This window comes from Meriones unguiculatus, chromosome 7, assembly GCF_030254825.1.
Source record: "Meriones unguiculatus strain TT.TT164.6M chromosome 7, Bangor_MerUng_6.1, whole genome shotgun sequence".
NCBI lineage: Eukaryota > Metazoa > Chordata > Mammalia > Rodentia > Muridae > Meriones > Meriones unguiculatus.
In genome coordinates, this window is record NC_083355.1 from 84,321,816 (window position 1) to 84,340,082 (window position 18,267).

Here is an 18,267-nt window from a genome sequence, read left to right on the forward strand (position 1 = left end):
ACTTAACATAGTATTCCATCTTGATGAGATAGACAGACTTTCAGTCTTCCTTATGCCTCCAATTTCCTGCCCATTTTGTCTCCCTTCAAGGGACTTTGACTTGGATTCTGTTCGCCAAATAAACCCTTTCCTGTCCCAAGTTGCTTTGGTCATGGTATTTCATCACAGCAGCAGAAACCACCACTAAGACACTTGTTTATTCTCTTATTGATTCTATTTCTTAGTTATTGTAAGTAATGCAGCAGTTAACATGGACATGCAGGTATTTCATTGATGCACTGATTATATTTCCTACAGATACCAGATACATACATGGAAATGAGATAGCTGTATTATATAATTGAACTAATCTACATCCCTACCAAGTGTCTGAGAGTTACTTTTTCTTTAAATCCTTGAGAGTGACAGTGAGAGAGAGAGAGAGAGAGAGTATGAGAGAGTGTGTGAGAGTCGTATTAATTGGAGTTGTAATGGTTGCCACATTGTAGTTTTTGTTTGCATTTTCCTATGTCAGATGGTATTGAAAATAAGCAGTTTATGTTTAGTCATCTAGCCGCTAGATCATTCTGATTTCCATACAGGCTAGGATGGAATGAATTGCCAAGACTTAGTACTTATGTAAATAGATTTAAAAATAAGCAGCTTTTAAAATTTACTAATATATAAATTGGTAAATTTGTTTTCATTTTTGGTGGTACAGGACTTGCTTGATTTTCAAGGTCTGAATCCAGATCACATAGCTAGGCGTAGAGACTTGTATCCATAAGCTCAGAATTCTGGAGACTGATATAAGAAAGTCACAAGTTTGAAGACAGACTGGACCACATTGCAGGACCCTGTGTTAAGAAAAAAAAAAAGAGGCATCTAAGCCACAGCAATTTTTATAGACTTTCTTACAAATTAGGCTTAGTAGGTCCCCCCCAGTTGAAGTTATAACTGTCAATAAAACATACAGCTTTTTACATATGTCCCTGTGCATGTACATATGTGCATGTGTAGGCACATGTTTATTTTAATTTTATTTTAAAAGCTGAACATAGCATATTGAGTTTTCTTCTTTTCTCCAGTAGGCATTTGCTAATTGATTGGGTTTTTACTCCACTGTGCTTTATCTTCAGCAGTAATACTGCTATTGAACACTGAGATTTGCAGTAGGTTTTGTGACTATTACTACTTGATGAGTAGGAGGAAAGAGTTGATATTGTAAAGCCTATGAAATATAAAGAACTATGAATGTGTTGTGATAGAGGTTTATAACATGAGAAAATATTGTAAATTTCCAACTGAGCTTTACAGCACAATTATAGTTAAAGACTTCTGTGCTTCTCAGATCAAATCACAATTCCGTGTGGTCAGCATGTTAAGCGGGTTTGCATAACCACAGGGAAATAACTGGAAACAGCCAGTTTTATAGTTCCAGCAGAAGCCCTCCCAGCATCATGATAGAAATGTGTGAAAGCGCCAAACAGGTAGTCTTGAAAGAGAGGGAGAGAAGCAGGCAGACAGAGAGAGGAGAAAGAGAATGAGAATATGAATATAAATGATGTCACATAGCTTCGTTTGAGGGTACTCCTCAAGAACTTTAAGACCTCCTTCAAGACAAGGCCTTTCCAGTCTACCACCTTCCAGTGCTGCTACCCTGAAGATTAAGACGTTAATCACGATGGGCCCTTGTGGAAACTCAGAGAACATTCAAGCCATAGAGGGTGGTAACTTTAACTCAGTAGCAAAAAAGAATATTGTAGGCCACACAGTATTCCAGAAGGAGCTCAGTTTGATTATATGAAAAAAAATTACATTTGAAACTGTTCTCAGTGTATAACCTGGCAGGTTGATTTGTTAAAGGGGCCGTGAAAATTTTATTCTGTGTAATAAAAAGAAATTAATTTTTAATCTTAAATAAGAATAACAAATATAAAAGCTAATGAAACACTACAATGTTCAAAAATGCTGAAACTAGAAGTAGATAAGCTTCAGAGTGCCCTGTGAGTAAGTACTATTGATACCAATAAACATCTAAAATATTTGATTGTGACCTGTTGTTCCAAAGCATGTTCAAAGCCATTCTTCTACTAACCTAGGCGGAATATTCTGAGCTGTATCATAAGATTTTAACTGTTATATATCAATAACTTTTTCTTTTTTCAAATGTGTTGTTTTTACTGTGTAATCATTCATAGTCCAAATGTTTTTCTGTAGGTTCCAGTGTTTACTTACTAAATGTTGTAACCTTTAGTTAAGAGCCAGAAAAAAAGAGTTGCCAAGATCATTTCAACATTTGCTAAATAAGTCCTTCTGATTGATTAATTTTCTTCTTCCAGGTCTTACAGGGGACTGGATACGATAGTTTTTATGGCTAGCCTTCCTTTCCATATATTACTGTCATCCCCAATCAGTAACTTCTTCTTCCCCTAGCTGTGTAATTATTAGCGTGTGACTTTCATATTCAAGGTAAATGCTGTAGAACAACTATCTGTGAGTTTCTGTAGTTGGGATCCATGAATGGAACGAGAGAAAGGAGAAGGAGTCGGGGGGAGGGGCAGATTGGGGGAGGATGGGAGGATGCTGACTCTTTACAAGTAGATCAATCTAGGAAAGCCTTGTGAAGAGAGTGACATTTCAGCAAGTACTTGAAAGACATTTGATTGGTTTTATGGCTGAATTAAAATAAAATCAAATGATGGGCCATGGTGTATGGGGACATATAAGTCAAAAATAGTGACTTTGACTCTTGAGTGATTTGAAGGGTCAGCTCAATGTTAAGTACAAAGCAGAAGTGTTATTTGATTATTACGATGATCTGGCCACTATGAATAAAATCTAAACATAAGCAAAGCTAGAGGCCAGGAGAATTATCAGAAACCTGTTATAATAATCCTGGTGAGAGAAGATGGTAGCCTAGTTGATAGCCTTATTGGTAAAGATTCATAGTTAGAAACTGGTTGTATATTTATTTGCTGACATAGTATTATTTGGGGCTTGTTAGAGAAAGAGGGATTTTTTTCTTTTACTTTCTTAATACTAAGTGCAAACCATTGCTTTTATTTAATGTAATATACATAAAACCATCTGTACCAGTTCTAAGGTATCTCTTCATAGTTTACAGGGCATTTTAGTTTATTGCCAAGAAATCTAACTTGTTATGATTGAAATTACTGATGGCTACAAAGTGAGAAAGTATCTTAATCATTACATTAGTTTTGATGAGAGAACAGCAAATTATGGCCCAAGGGCAAAATCTGGCTCTTTTCCTACTTTTGTTAATAAAGTTTTATTGGAACACAGCCATGCTTATTCAGTTCCTTATTGCTTATGGCAACTTTCCTGCTACAAAGGTAACAGAGAATGCTCCCTTTGGCAGTAGGCATACTAAAACTGGAATGATACAGAAATTAACATGGCCTCTGCACAAGGGTGACATGAGAACTTGTGAAACATTACTACTTTCAAATATAAAAAAAAGCAACAGGTTTACACAACCTAACATCTTAATACCTGTTCCTTTAAAGAAAGAAATGGTTAGGGCTTGATTACTTAGGACATTGTTTAAGACTTATGTCGAGTTTTTTTTTTTTTTTTTTTCTCTAATCTTTTCCCAGAAAAAGGATTGTGAAACAGTGAGGACACAGTGACATTATTCAAATACCACTACCATAGCTACTGAACTGCATTCTTTATACCTTGTTCTTTGGGAAAACAGTAGCTGGTTGGTCTGTGGGGAAAGGTTGTGTATCTTTTCAGCAAAATAGATTTCTATACAAGTGAATCATGGATGGTAGAGAGTTAATTTTAAAATTTCATAGTCTTAATGGAAAATGAAAGACTAGTACCATCATCTACCTGAACACCAATCTTTCTGAACAATTTGGCTCCTTTATGGTTTTGTGTAATCCAGTGAAACAGTACAAATAAGTGGACCTCCAATGTTGCTTGCTTTCACAGGTCTATCATGACAGATCTATACTACCTCAGTCAAACAGATGGAGCAGGTGATTGGCGTGAAAAAGAAGCCAAAGATCTGACAGAGCTGGTCCAGAGGAGAATAACATATCTCCAGGTAAGAAGGTTAGGTTAAAAAATAAATCCTGAGTGGGGAAAAGTCATAATAAAATAAGAAGTGAAAATAAGTTTTGCTTTTTAAGAATACAGCAGTGGCCCCGAGTATCTGAAACTGCCCTAAAAGAAGCTACTTGTTCGTATACACACAAGCTGTACAATTATAAACATGCTATATTTTGTAGGAAAAACTTATTGATCGGCATGTTGACAAAGGAGACATTAGGGATAGTTTATGGAGAATGTATTATCTGAACTTAACTGTGAAGTTAAGTTCAACTCAACTCTGATTTCTACATCAAGAAACGAAGGCAAAGTATATGCTGGCTGAAGAATATGATGTGAGCAGTAGCCCATATCAGGGAAAAAGTAATATAGGATCCTAAATGTGAGCGAAACTCTTTAGTTTGTCTGGAGTTTTAGATTGTATGAAAAAGAGGGATGGAAGACTGCAAAGAGTTGAGAGATAGATTATAGAGCGTAAACTTTATGGTATACAGATATTAAATGATTAATGTGAAAGATATGTATTTTATAGATGTCATTTTGATAAGTAATAGATACTGATCAACCTGTTAAGGGCCTTTTACATCTTCTTTTTTTGTGTGTGTTCTTTTTAAGTTCTTACTGATATACATGTATAGACTTAGCTATTCATAAGGAAAACCTTTTAAATTTTATTTTATTGTTAGTATTCTCTATACACTTTCTGGTTTTGGTTTCACAACGTCCTGGTTTTCTTTGTCCCCAGTGCTAGGGATTGAACACAGGGCCTGAGCATGGGAAGCTGGCCACAAGCCAGTTTTGAAAGAGTTTTATTCATGAAAGGTGCAACGAGTGATAGAATCTAGAAGTTGTGCTTTGGCTGAATGTAGTGTTTGAAGGGACTGAAGCAGTGAGCGCATTGAGGACAATGAAGATTGTAGTACAGGCAGGAAAACTTGAGCTGTGTTGAGAATTTTTATTGAAAGTGGAGACAGACTTGCAGAGATGGGAAAAATAGGATCAGTGGACCTTTCTAAATAATGGAGAGAACTGGAATGCTGGGAGTGGAAGCATCTTTAACTTGACAGTAAGTTGAGAGAAAATTGTTTTCAGGCAAAAACGGTGTAGTAGAGACATTTAAAACTGAGTAAGAAATGCGTGTAGTCTTCCACTCAATCCTTTTCTAATTCTACGATAGCATAGTTGCCATGCACAAGAGCTGGTTCCTTTAAGATTAGAGGCGGAGGGCCAGTCCTTGACATGCTGGATATTTTAAGGCATCTGCTTTCATACAGGTAAATGGGGGTGATCAAATGTTTAGAGGTCATTAAAAACCAGCTTGCTGTTGGCATGTTTTCTTGGTCTCATACTCCCATGACCATTCATTAGAGGAGTCTGCAGAATGAGAGCCGCTTTCCCTCCTACAGGGAAGAGGTAATTATCTCCTATCAGCTAGATCTTCATTCAGTGAACTGTGAACAGCTGGTGGTAATGTCATCATCTCCTTTATGAATAAAATGGAAGAAACAATGGTTTGTGAACTTCTACAAACTCATTAAACTTCCGGCCACTGTATTTAAAGTATGATCTGGTCACTGTCAGCTCTGAACACTGTAACAAGTACCTGCAGCCGGCTTTATTTTCTTTCTCTTCTTTAAAAATCTACTCTTTGGGTTGAAATGTATGTATTTCGTTATTTTTGACTGTGAGTCATACTACATTTGTGGACGCACCGCTGTTTGTTTATTTGCCTTTTGAAAGACATTGAGTTACTTCCAGTTTGAGGTTACTGTGAACAAACTTTTAAACAGCCACATATAGACGTTTACATGGGCTTATGCTTTCATGCTTTTCAAAATATCTAAGGATAGAATATATGTTGATTTTTTTTCAGGTGGAGAAAACTTTGAGGTTTTTCACTCATTCTTCCCTTTGCCATGCATCCCAAAGTGACAGTTATAGAAGCGGACACACTCATAATACTTTTGCTTTCCATAATAATTCAGAGCTCAGGAATTTAATATTTCCAAAATTAATAGATAAAATATCAGATAGTCATAATTTTAGCTTCATCATCCTTATTGAAAATCTAATTTATTAGCCTGATGTGGTGGTGCATGCCTATAATCTTGGCACTCTAGGAGGTAGAGGGAGAAGGATTACTGTGAGTTAGAGGCCAGCCTGGTCTACAAAGTGAGTCCAGGACAGCAAAGGCCCTGTTACACAGAGAAACCTGTCTGGAAAAACAAAACAAAACAAAACAAAACAAAAAAAAACCCAACTAATTTATTATAAATATAATAAACCGTGGTTCTCAGTAGAAATGATGTGATACAGGAAACAGATATCTACCCAGCACAATTCTCAGAATTCTAATCTTTTCTACTGGTGTTTCTGGAAATTCTAGAACAGTTATTCCAGTACTTAAGATATTGTGTGTAGTGTGGTTTTCTTCTTCTCTTTTAAATTGAATTTTTTTCATAAATTATATCCTGATTATGGTTTCTTCTCCCTCTGCTTCTCCCAGTTCCTTCACACCTCTCCTCCAGTCCAGGTCCATCTCCTTTCTGTCTCTCATTAGAAAACAGGCCTCTGAAGGACTGTAATAAGATAAGATAAAACAAAACCAAACACATTAGAATAGGACAAAACAAACAGGAAAAGAGCCCTCACAAAAAGCATGAGAAACAGGGATAGATGCAGATACCCACTTATCAGCACACTCAGGAACCCCATAAAAACCTGAAACCTGAAGCCATAATATATATGCAGAAGAAAAAATTAAAAATGAATAAATAAAGGAAAGGGAAAGTCACGACATGATATTACGCAACAAGGAACCTCCAAAGATGCCTTTGAGTTTGTTTTCTGTTGGCCATCTACTACTAGACATGCAGCCTACCTCTAGGGCTCTTTGTTTCCCCGTGAGACTGTCTTGGAGAAAACGAAATTTTCATTTGAAAATAGTTATCAGTTGGAAGTTGCTTCTGGCTTAGGAAGGGGGCATGTGTGGACTTCTTTTGGCTCTCGGACCACATCTGATGCTGATTTCAGAAATAGGTATACTGTTTACATTTACATTCGTTTTTCTTGTATTTATTCATTTACTTGTGTATGTGAGCATGCGCCTACATGTAAGGTAGGCATAAATGTGAGGTTGAGTGGCAACTTGCTAAAACTGGTTCTCTCCTTCCACCATATGGGTTCTGTGGACTGACCTCAGGCACCTTTACCCCAGTGATCTATTTTGGTGTCCCTGTTTACACTCTTAACCAGTTCTCCCACATCCTCATTAATACTTGGTATAGTCGGTCTTCATAGTTCAGCCATGTTTAGGATGTTTTTAATAGTAAGCCATGGGTTTAGTTTGTATTTTCTTTTGACTGTAGTTGGATGGTACCTGTTTATTTGCTTACTTACCATCTTTTTATACTATCCTGTGTGTGTGCATGTGCATGTTTGTGCGAGTTCAAGCATGTAGCAGTGCACGTACGCTTGGGTCAGGCAGGAGACAAAACCAGGTGTCACTCCTCAGGTGCTTATCGCTTGTTTTGTTTTGTTCTGTTTGAAACACGTCACCATGCCCAGCTTTTTTCACATGGGTTCTGGTGATCAACTCAACTCCGCATGCTATGAGGCAAGCCAGCTAAGCTGTCTTCCCAACCCCCTTAGACCTGCTTCACTGAAGTACCTGTTCAAATCTTTTGGTCAACATTTAGTTGGGATATTTGTTTTCTTGTGACTGAGTTATTAAGGCTCTTTATTCTAGATATGGGTCTTTTGTTATTAATATAAAAATTTTTTCTTCCAGTTTGTAGCTTAATTATTTTCTCTTTTTTAAAGAATTTTTTAAAATTATGTGTATGGGTATTTGCCTGCATTGTATGCATATGCACCATGCACATGCCTGGCGCCATACATTTATTCATTTATTTATTTATTTACTTATTTACTTATTTATTTTCTCTTACAAGGAATAGAATTCAGGGCTTTGTACAAGCCTCTCCACTTCCAGTTTTACGACTGAACTGTTAACATTTAGGTCCATGATTCGTTTGGAGTTTTGATATGAACCAATTATTCAGGTTCATTTTCTTGCTTACTTAAGCCATGTATTCAAAGACTTGCCTTTCTCTGTTACTTTAATGCTTTTGTTGAAAACCAGGTAGTATAGTCATGTCTGTTCTGTCAATACCATACCATCTTTGTTACTATAGCTTTATAGTATGAATTAAAATTAGATAGTATGATTTCTCCAACCCCATTTTTTTTCAAAATATTGTCATAAATCATTTGTATTTTATTTATAGTGTACAATACGTGTATCTTACTATTACATATATGTAAAAATACAGTTGACTTTTGTATATTGATCTTATATTTTGTAATTTTCCCAAAACTACTTATTAGGTCAAGTAAATATTTTTGCAGATTGCATCAAATTTTCTACATAGATTACTGTGTCATTTGCTTTATTTCTTTTAATAATTTTTGTGACATTTGGCAATGGTCTTTATAATTTTTAATTTTCAGTAGTATTTTTTCTTTAGGCATTGTTTACAGTATACTAAATTTAGCTCTTCCATTCAAAATTCTTGCCAAATTGGTTACACAGTTTAGGCATTTTTGGCAAGAGTGTAAATATTTCTTGACATGCTTAATGGGACTTTTATGAATTTGTGACACTGTGCTCTCTACAGCTCACTACATGTTGTCATTCTAAGTTTATTTCCTATATGATCACATCATCTTAGTTATCAGTAATAAAAAGGCTCTATGTAATGTTCTATTAAGTTGCAGAATTGCATAGGAGGCTCTTAGCATCTGTGATCCTAGAAGGGAATAGCTCGTAATACTGCAGTTATTTCTTCCTACCCACGTTATCTCGGGGTGCAGCAACACGTCTCGCAACTACTATCTTTTGCTTTTCACTTGAATGTATGCTGAGCTCTATTAGAATTTTTCAGTTTTTGATATATTTATTCAACTTCTTATTGTAAAAGTTTCCCAGAAGTTAGAAGTGGTGCTGCAATTCTAAAGCTTAATACATCATAAATATGGTTTAGTGACAAATCTTAATCATACTCCTACATGCCCTGTGATCAGTTCAAGCCGAGTGATCTCACTGCAATGCCAAAAACATTTTATCCATTAACTTGACATTTGAACTAAGTCCCTTAAAGAGATGGCAAAAACATTTATTGTGAATCCAAACAATGTGACTGCTTACTAAAATAGAAAATGCAAATAGTCTCATCATATCAAGTACCAGGAAAATCTCAATTTAAATGATGAATGATAATCAGCAGACAGCACAGGTGTTAGGATCATCTGACAAAGGTTTTACAAAAACTGTAATTCTACAGGCTCCCCCACACAAGAAAAGAAAAAAGAAAAGAAAAAAAGAAAGCCTCTGCAAAGAAATAAGTGATAAAAGAAATAACTACATGGAAATTTTAGTGGTGAAAAGCACATTGGCTTCCAGTGGGTTTAGTATTGTAGAAGTGGCAGAGAAAGGAACTGGTGCACTGGAGGCTAAAGCAGTAGAGCTGGGCCACTTGAACAGCAGAGGATGAAGACTGAAGAGGAGTTAGCAGAGTCTGCGGACTTTGCAACAGGAACAAAACATCTTTATATTTCCATCCTTGAAAGCCCAGAGGAGGAATTGCAATGAAAGATTAAAGAAAATATTTAAAGAAATACTAGTTTTTCACCACTCCTATTCAATATCAATATTAACATTTTTTGATCAACAAATTGCTACCCTGTTAAAGAGAATGCAAAGTCACAGAGAAGAAGAGAATCTTCATGAATCACACATCACACAAAGGTTGTATGCAGCACGTATTGCAACCTCTCGTTCCAAAAGGAAGAAATGTTGAGTGGCTGCTAAGAGAATGCAACTTATAGACCCAAAGAGATAACAACTGTCAGGAAGGATGAAGGGGAAACAAAACAAAAGCAAAATGCCAGGTATGCGAAGTAAGCAGCACGCATACATTACTTTGGGAATGTAAAGATAAAGGAAACAGTCCGTCAGTTTCCTATACTAGTCATATATGCCCCTCCCGTATGACTCAACAACCACATTCTTGTTTTGTTTTTTCTGTCATAGAAAAATTAATATCCATATCTACACAGAAACCTATATACTCATGCTCGTAGTAACTTAATTTTTAATAGCTTCAAACAAAACAACCAAAATGTCACTCATTCAATAAGCAAATAAGCTATGGTTCAGTGGAAGCAACACAATAGAATACTACTCATTAGCAATATGAAATGAATCAGTTCAACTTGAATGGATCTCAAGCACATAACAGTGACTGATGAAAACATCTTCAAAGGTTAAAACTATGGTTACTGTTACCACCATTTCAGAATGGTGAGAGTATAGAGAATAGGTCAGTGCTTTCCAGGGACCCATGTTTGGGAATATAACTGAAGGGTGAACAGGGTCTGCAGAGATGGCTCATCAGTTGGGATTACTCACTAAGCTTACAAAGGAGCAAGGCTTAGTGCCCAGCACCCACATGGCAGCGCACAACTATCTGTAGCTTTAGTTGCAATATACACGGTGCACATACACACATAGCATACATGTATACAGGCAAGCATTCATAAAATAAAAATAAAATAAATCTTTTTTGAAGTAAAATAATTCTTTAAAACTTTATTTGAAAACTGTATAATACAACATAATATACCGTTTAATCTATCACCTCTTTGAAAATGTCAGAGAAGTAATGTCTGGGTTTCCACTCAAGTTCATTCTTGATGCTGGGTCCCCTTACATAAAACAGATCTTCCATGTCATTGTCCAGATAACATGAAAAGATGAAAATTCTTACAACCTCCAGAAACTACTTAAGGGGTAGCACAAGGATTTTGTATTGTTTTGTTTTTAATGGAATAGCAAGTATCATGATTATGATAATGGTTGCACAAGTCAGTACAGGTTAGAATATCTGAGTCATATCAAAACCGTTAAAAAGGAGACTAGTGAGATGGCTCCGTCGGTAAAAAGAGGCTGCAGTCATGCCTGATGACCTGAGTTCAATACCTTGGGCCCACGTACTGGAAAGAAATCCTAACAGTTGCCTTCTGACCTCCACATGTACATTGTGGCAATGCTCTTCCCAACCTTTGTAATAATGAATGAATGAATGAATGAATGAATGAATGAATGAAATTTTTAAAAGGTTTTTAAAAAGTTAAAATATACACAAAGCTTAGGATTTAGTTAATAGTATTATTATATATTTTTTCTGGTTTTGAAAATGAACTGTAGTTGAATAATAGGTATTCCTTGGGAAAAACTTTATAGAAGGTACACAGTAACTTATTGTAACTTATTGCGTGTTAAATTGGTAAATATTTTGAATAGTAAAGGATGAATTTGAGCACTGTTAATTATGTGAAGGTAGTTTGAGAAAAAGAAATGTTCTTAAGTGTTTCTCCCCTTTAAAAACACATACTTCGGTGATTCGAGAGAGATTTGTTCTCAGGTAGCAGTGGATTCTCAGTATGTGTTAAGCTGCATGAAGAAATGATGTGAAACCTCAATACTAAAGTAGAGGTAGTCAGATTTGATTTTCAAAGTAGTGGGTAAGTAAGTGGTATAATGTCAGTACTGCCCAGAAGAATGGTATATCATGGGGCAGAAACATCAGAAAAATAGTGTCTGCTCTGCACGCATGAAGTCATGAGTTCGATCTCTAGAATTCACCTTAAAGAGCCTTAGGCATGATGGCGCATGCAGAAATACCTGGGCCTCAATGGTCAGTCTAGCCTATGTTGGTAAGCTCCACGCCAATGAGAAACCCTGTGTCCTTCTGGCTTCTATATGCACCAACACACACAAGCATGTATACACCCAAATATGCAAGCATGTACACATGAGCTTGTGTGCATACATGTCCAGAGGGAGAGAGAAAAAGAGGAGAGAGTGGGGTGAGAGGGGAGAAAGAAAGAAAGAAAGAAAGAAAGAAAGAAAGAAAGAAAGAAAGAAAGAAAGAAAGAAAGAAAGAAAGAATGAGAGAATAAAATTGTAGCAGTTGTTGCACAGGAACAAAGTATGCAGTTTCCTAGTGCTATTACTTCATCTTTTCATCCTGCCTATGGTAGGGCTAATAGGCTTGTTTTCACTTCTAACCCCTCCCCCCCACACACACACTCTTTTTCTTTCTTCTTTTCCTGCCTCCCTCATCCACATGCCCCCGGTACCTACCAAGTCTTTTTTTTTTTTTTTTGTAGTCTTTCTTTTGAAAGGTAAGAAAGCCTAATGAAACAACTTAAGTAAGATGATAGAGGACTTTCCTGAAGTTCTATCTTAATTTTCAAAGAATGCTGTTTTTATCTCTTGCCACTTCAGCTGGGAATAAGGTTGTAATCTTAGAGAGAAGGATGAGCAGGAGTTTATGAAAGATGAGCAGGAGTTGACGTAGTATTTCGTCTCTGTCTTTGGAAGGAGTTTTGTTTGCATCATACACTAGAGTGGGGCATTGGGCTGCACATGTCTTACTAATTCTCTGCCATGTCTGTGGGAGCAGATGTTACCTAGACTGTCGGGGTGTACAGGACTGCTGAGTCAAAAGCAGTGCTCTCATAGAAGCTACCTGCAATAGCTGGAGACGGCAGATCTCTCTCCCAGATCCATAGCAAAAGGCATCTTTCTCGTTTGTTTGTTACTTTGTATTACAGCTATAGAATTTCATTTTTCAGAAATGAGTTTAAATTGTTTAATAGAGAGATGTAGGCAGAGAGCCAAAGTCTTTAAAAATATGTGTAAAAGAAGCCAATTGCTGCTTTACCTAACACAGTAAACTCTTCTCCTGTACTGAACAATAACTGTCTGCAGTGTGCCAGTCTAACCATCTGTAAACTGTGTATCTTGATATCTTTTCTCCATTAAGCTTCCACAGTTAAATTTTACAGAATACCCACAGGGAAATTGATTTCTTGAAGCACTTGGTAGCCTGCTTGGGTCTGAGCTATCGCCCTGCACTTACCACTTGCAATGAATTGCTCTTTGCTGCAAGGGTGGACCATCTTAACTCTGCTAGGGAAATATTCTTGTTTAATGTGTCGACAGCCAGTAATTTCCAGTCTTGGCTTTTAAAAATGAGAATGTTTTTAACTTTCACTTTCACGGCTATTAACTAGGCTCAGAGTCTTCATTTTAATTACCAACATGCAGTATTTCAGTTTTCTTAGTTACTTCATTACCGTTTCTTCATTAGTTTTGAAAATAATTTTAGAGAAGTGAAATGAGATTGTTGCCAATACAATGAAATGCTTTTACCACAGTATTAATGACTCTTTTCTTCATTACCTACACAAAGCTGCATATTGCAAATCTTTACAGTCAAACAAAAAACTGTTTATAGTGTTGTGATTAGAGAATACAAAGAGCACAATAAAATTTAACTTACCTGTTTTGTGGTTGTTGTTGTTTTACCAAGCTTTCTTCATTAGAAAAGGGAGCTATCTGTGACTTAATGCCTCCCAATGGAAGGAACGTTCTTAAGAAAGGGGTGGAAGGTTCCCCTGGGATTCTGAATCTTAATTAGTAGACTATAAAAGAAGCCAGCTAGGTGCTCTGAACTTAACATTTCTTGCTGCCTCTTGTATTGAAGACATCTTAGGGAAGATAGAGCGAGAAACCAAAATTCATAAATCAGCCTTGCCACTTAGGAATTTAGTTTTGTGAGTGTGAACATCTGTGAACATTTGACTTCAGGCAGATTCAGTTGAGCCAATAGCTACTGAGTGTTTCTTCTTTAAGTCATGAATGGGGATGTTGTGTCCTGTTTATATTGACTACATGTTTTTATTTGTTGCTTATTTAGCCGTTCTTCATAATGTTTTTAGTCACTTGTGAAAAAAAATAAGTGAGAAATTACATTGTGAGTGGAATTTGTACTTCAAAGATGCTTTTATTTATTTGCATACAGGGAATATCTTAAATAGCAAAAAATCAGTGATTCGGGTGAAAATGTAGCTCAGTGATAAAGAACATGCTTGGCATGCACAGGGCTCTGGGCTCAGTCCAGCATTTCTACAGAGGCCAGTAGTGTCTCTCAGATTATCTGAACAGCATAGTTAAAGTAATTTTGAGTGTATACTATCTCATTAGCCCCATAGTGTCTCTGTAGTGAAAGAGGGATTGAAAGGGAGAGGTTAAGAATTGAGATCATTCTTATCTCATTTTTAAATTAACGAGTTGAAGCAAAATCATGCATTTGAGTTCAAGGCAAAGCCTTCACTAGAACAAAAATATCTCTGAAGCCTCTTCTTCCAAAGCTCTTTCATTAGGATAATTGTCTCACATTTTTATTTAAGTTAATCTTGTCATTCTAAAGTTTGGTCAGTTATCTTTATTGTAAAGAACTGTACCTTACATGCCTATTGATGAATCTTTAAGAAAACCCCATGCAGTCACCCTTGGTGGTGAAGGCCTAGAATCCCAGAATCCTAGCTAATGGAAAACTGAAGCAGGACTACTTGGAAGGCGTCCTAAGCAATTTAGTGAGACTTTGTCTCAAACTAAAAAGAAAATAGGAGGCAGTGACAGGAAGATTGTCACAAGTTTGAAGAAATCCAGGTCTACAGAGTAAATTCCAAACCAACCAGGGCTACATTGTGAGATTCTGTCTTCAAAACAAAAACAAAAACAAAAACAAAATCAAACAAAAAAAACCAACAACCCCAAAATTAGAAAAAACAAAACCACAAACTACTATCCAGTTAGATGAAAAATTAAAAAAGAAGGCTGAGAGTTGTAGAGTGCTTTCATAGCATTCAAGAGACACTAGCCTCATTCCTCAATACCTCACACACATGCACACACACACATGCACACATACACACAAGCAAGCAGAAGAAAATGATGTGAATATGTTTGTGTGAAAATGCCATGATTTATAGCTTATATTTAATTTTGTTTTTACAGTAATTCTCCAGCATTAGATAATTTTAAGTGTATTTTCTATAAATTTTTTTCTATCATGATAAATTCCTGCCAATCTGATTTGTAACTTGTTCTTAAAAGAAAAAAAAATTCCTTTCCATCTATCTTTACATTTCATAAGCTATATCTTTAAAGCATTCACATATTAATAGCTGCAATTTTTTTCATTATTCTTTCAGCCCAGCTGAAAGTGAGTTTTCATCTTCCATTCCTTTCTTTGTTTATCACAATATCAGGATATTTAAATTGTCGATTACTAAATTTTATGTTTGTTTTCTTATTCTGTCAGGTACCTTGTCCAGGGTTACTAAATATATTAAAAGCTTAGTGTTTGTATGAAATACCTAAGATTTGATTGGTCAGTTGGTGACACTGAAGATGGAAGGATGCTGAAGTGAAGGAAACTTTCTCCTTTGGGACTCACTGGGACATTTTCAATATGTATTCCCTCATCTTTTACTCCCACATAAAAAGAATTTTTTAGTGATCTTTCTTCTGTTGGAATATATCATAATCTCCTATATGAGTTGTAGTGGGTGAAGGAAATTCTTTTCTATAAAAGGAAAGGAATGATTGATAAGAATCACAACATAAAGCAAGTACTTACATGCAGTCTTACATAACTGGTAGAGATTCATATAGACGAGACACTTTTAAGTATATAAAAAACGATTGTAGAACAGATTTTATCATCAGACAGAACCACCCTGAAAAAAGGGTTAGCATGATTGGAGCAAAGCTTCTTTAGTAACACAGCCATTCTGTCTTCTTGTCCTCAGAAAGACACACCTTCAGGACTTTGGCAGCCAGATATTAGAAAACCAGCATCAGTTGTAATTGATAAAGGCTACTGGGTAATTAATTTGAAGGTTATGGAACTATGAATTTTTCTCCTTTTGTAGATATCTATAAATCTATAAACAACAGTACTTGTTATTCTAACAGCACTGGATGATAAAGACAGTTCTGATTAGGGTGTTCCTGTGAAGTTCCTTTCCATCCCTGTAATCTTTATCAATCTCTGATTTGTCCCTTGTTTTCAAAAGAAAGAATCCCTCTTTTTTACCTGAAAAATACCAACTCGCTTTGTCCTAGATCTTTATTCTGGTACACCTAATCTTGTGCTATAAACTCAAATACCTTTTTTCCCCCGTCTTCTGCATTTTGTGGATCTTTTATGAACAGCATCCTTTAAATTTTTCATATTTTTAAGTATTGCTATTTTGGCAAAACCAAAGGTTGTACCATGGCTTTCCTTTGTTTTTCTCATAGCCATTGTTCCAGCTCCCCAATTTTGCTTGTCATTCTCTGTCTTGGGGTACTCCATTGAGTGTCTTCTATACATAGACCCTTCTCAGAATCAAGCATAATAAATGTTTTTTTCTTCTTTCTGTTACCTATGACATATATGAAAAATTTAGAGCATTTATTCCAGGAAAGCCTAGCACATAGTTTCTGTTACATGTAGATGGCAGTCTTCTTTTAAGTAAAAGTTCTAGGGTCTACACTAAAGGCCAAATAATTGTCTGATTTTGTTCTCACACATTGGTTCCTTAAGATGAAAAGACAGCTTATGTAAAACATAGAGATAGAAGAAAGAGTGTAGTATCTAAGAATATTCTGTATTACCTTTGTAATACTCACTATGTTTAAAATGCCTTAAAGAGTTGCTTATCAAACATATATGGGGGACTTTTTGATATGACTTTTAGAGATATTCAAGTTCTATATTTGTTACTAGTCATAAAAATCAGCAAGTAATATTTATCTACGCCCATGAAAAGTTGCTGAGTCAGTAATAATGCTTCAAAACACTTTGAAAGTATCATTCCAAGGGTGCTTGTATGCTAAGATACAGGCTGTGACAGTACCCTTGCTACTGCCCCGCCCACTTCCCCTTGCAGTGTACTTAATAAGCCTACTTTCTTCCCCCACTGTGTGTGTGTGTATGTGTGTGTGTACATTTCTTTCATTCCCATACAACATCTCATTTTTTTTTTTTTTTTGGATCTCTCAAGGCTTTTGTGGCTGTAGCAACTGGGATAAATTAATTTCCTCATGATTCTGTTATAAGTTCATAGTCAAGTAAAAGAATCTATAATTCTTATGCTTGAATATGGAAACAACATTGACCAAATCTAGCAGATTTTTTTCCAGGGCTTCTCAGATTCATTAATGCTTTAACTCAAGGTTCTTGGTGATGTCAGTTCAGCTTTGATGTAAAGATGACCAGCTGCTGTAACATATGAGTGTAAAAGGTGCTTTTGATGGTACTGCATTTCCTTTTCTCAGTTTTCCTTCAGAATTGTTCTACAGCCTCACTATCTTAGCTTTTCTAAGTAGAGCTCTTGTTAGCAGAAGCTTGCTGGCTGTATTAGTCAAGGTTCATAGAAAAAAATTTTTGATATATGGTGGGGCTGGGGATTCTATTTCAGAAAGTGGTCATTTTTCTCTTCCCTTTCAGGGGGAAAAATAGCCTGGAAACTCAAACTAAAGAGTCTTAACCAAGACAAGCTGTTATGAGAAACCAAGATGGCTAGGGATATTTATTAACTGCTCATCTACATTAGAGCAGAATTGAAATTTTCATACTAGTTAAACATTTGCTATATTTTGCTAAGAAATATAGAAAAATAAAAATGAGCCTCCTAGTTAAAACAAACAAACAAAAAAGGCACATCACAATTTAAGGAAAGCTATACTACAAGTATTCTACATTCACTTGTGAAAATTGCTGGTAGCTGTCATCAAGTTTGTTATAAAGAAGTTCTTAGCCAGTCCTGAAGAGACCTGATAAGCTAAGGTCAGATGGAAGGGGGGAGGTCCTCCCCTATCAGAGGACTTAGAAAGGGGCAGGGAAGAGATAAGGGAAAGAGGATGGGATTGGGAGGGAATAAGGGAGGGGGCTACAGCTGGGATACAAAATAAATAACCTGTGATTAATACAAAAAAATTTAAAAAAAAGAAATTATAAAAAAAAAAAGAGTTCACACATTTCACGTGCGAACTTCAAGGCCTGAGTTCTCAGTTTCCTGCTCCTGCTGCCACGCCTTCTCACTATAATTGAGTCTTGACCCTCTGTAACTGCCCAAATAAACTTGTTTTTCAATAAAAAAATAAAAAAGTTCAATGACTGGTATTTTGTAAGTGTTAAATGTTGAGCTCCCTTTACTCAATATCTTAAGAAAGTGTGCGTGTGTTTGTGTTTGTGTGTGTGTAGTTGCTGCATGACAATGCACAGGATTCAGTTCTCT

The 18,267-nt window shown here is 36.0% G+C and overlaps 1 protein-coding gene and 1 pseudogene across 11 annotated transcripts in view; both read left to right on the top strand.

Moving 5' to 3' along the window:
• The window catches only part of Fut8 (fucosyltransferase 8), a 216,266-nt gene that overhangs the window by 138,591 nt on the left and 59,408 nt on the right, over positions 1 to 18,267 (top strand). For all 11 annotated transcript variants that reach the window (XM_060387709.1, XM_060387711.1, XM_060387710.1 and 8 more), the window contains one exon: positions 3,943 to 4,057. In XM_060387709.1, the coding sequence (XP_060243692.1) occupies positions 3,943 to 4,057 (115 nt within the window). The remainder of the gene's footprint in view (positions 1 to 3,942; positions 4,058 to 18,267) is intronic.
• Positions 3,349 to 3,449, top strand: LOC132655511 (U6 spliceosomal RNA; annotated as a pseudogene).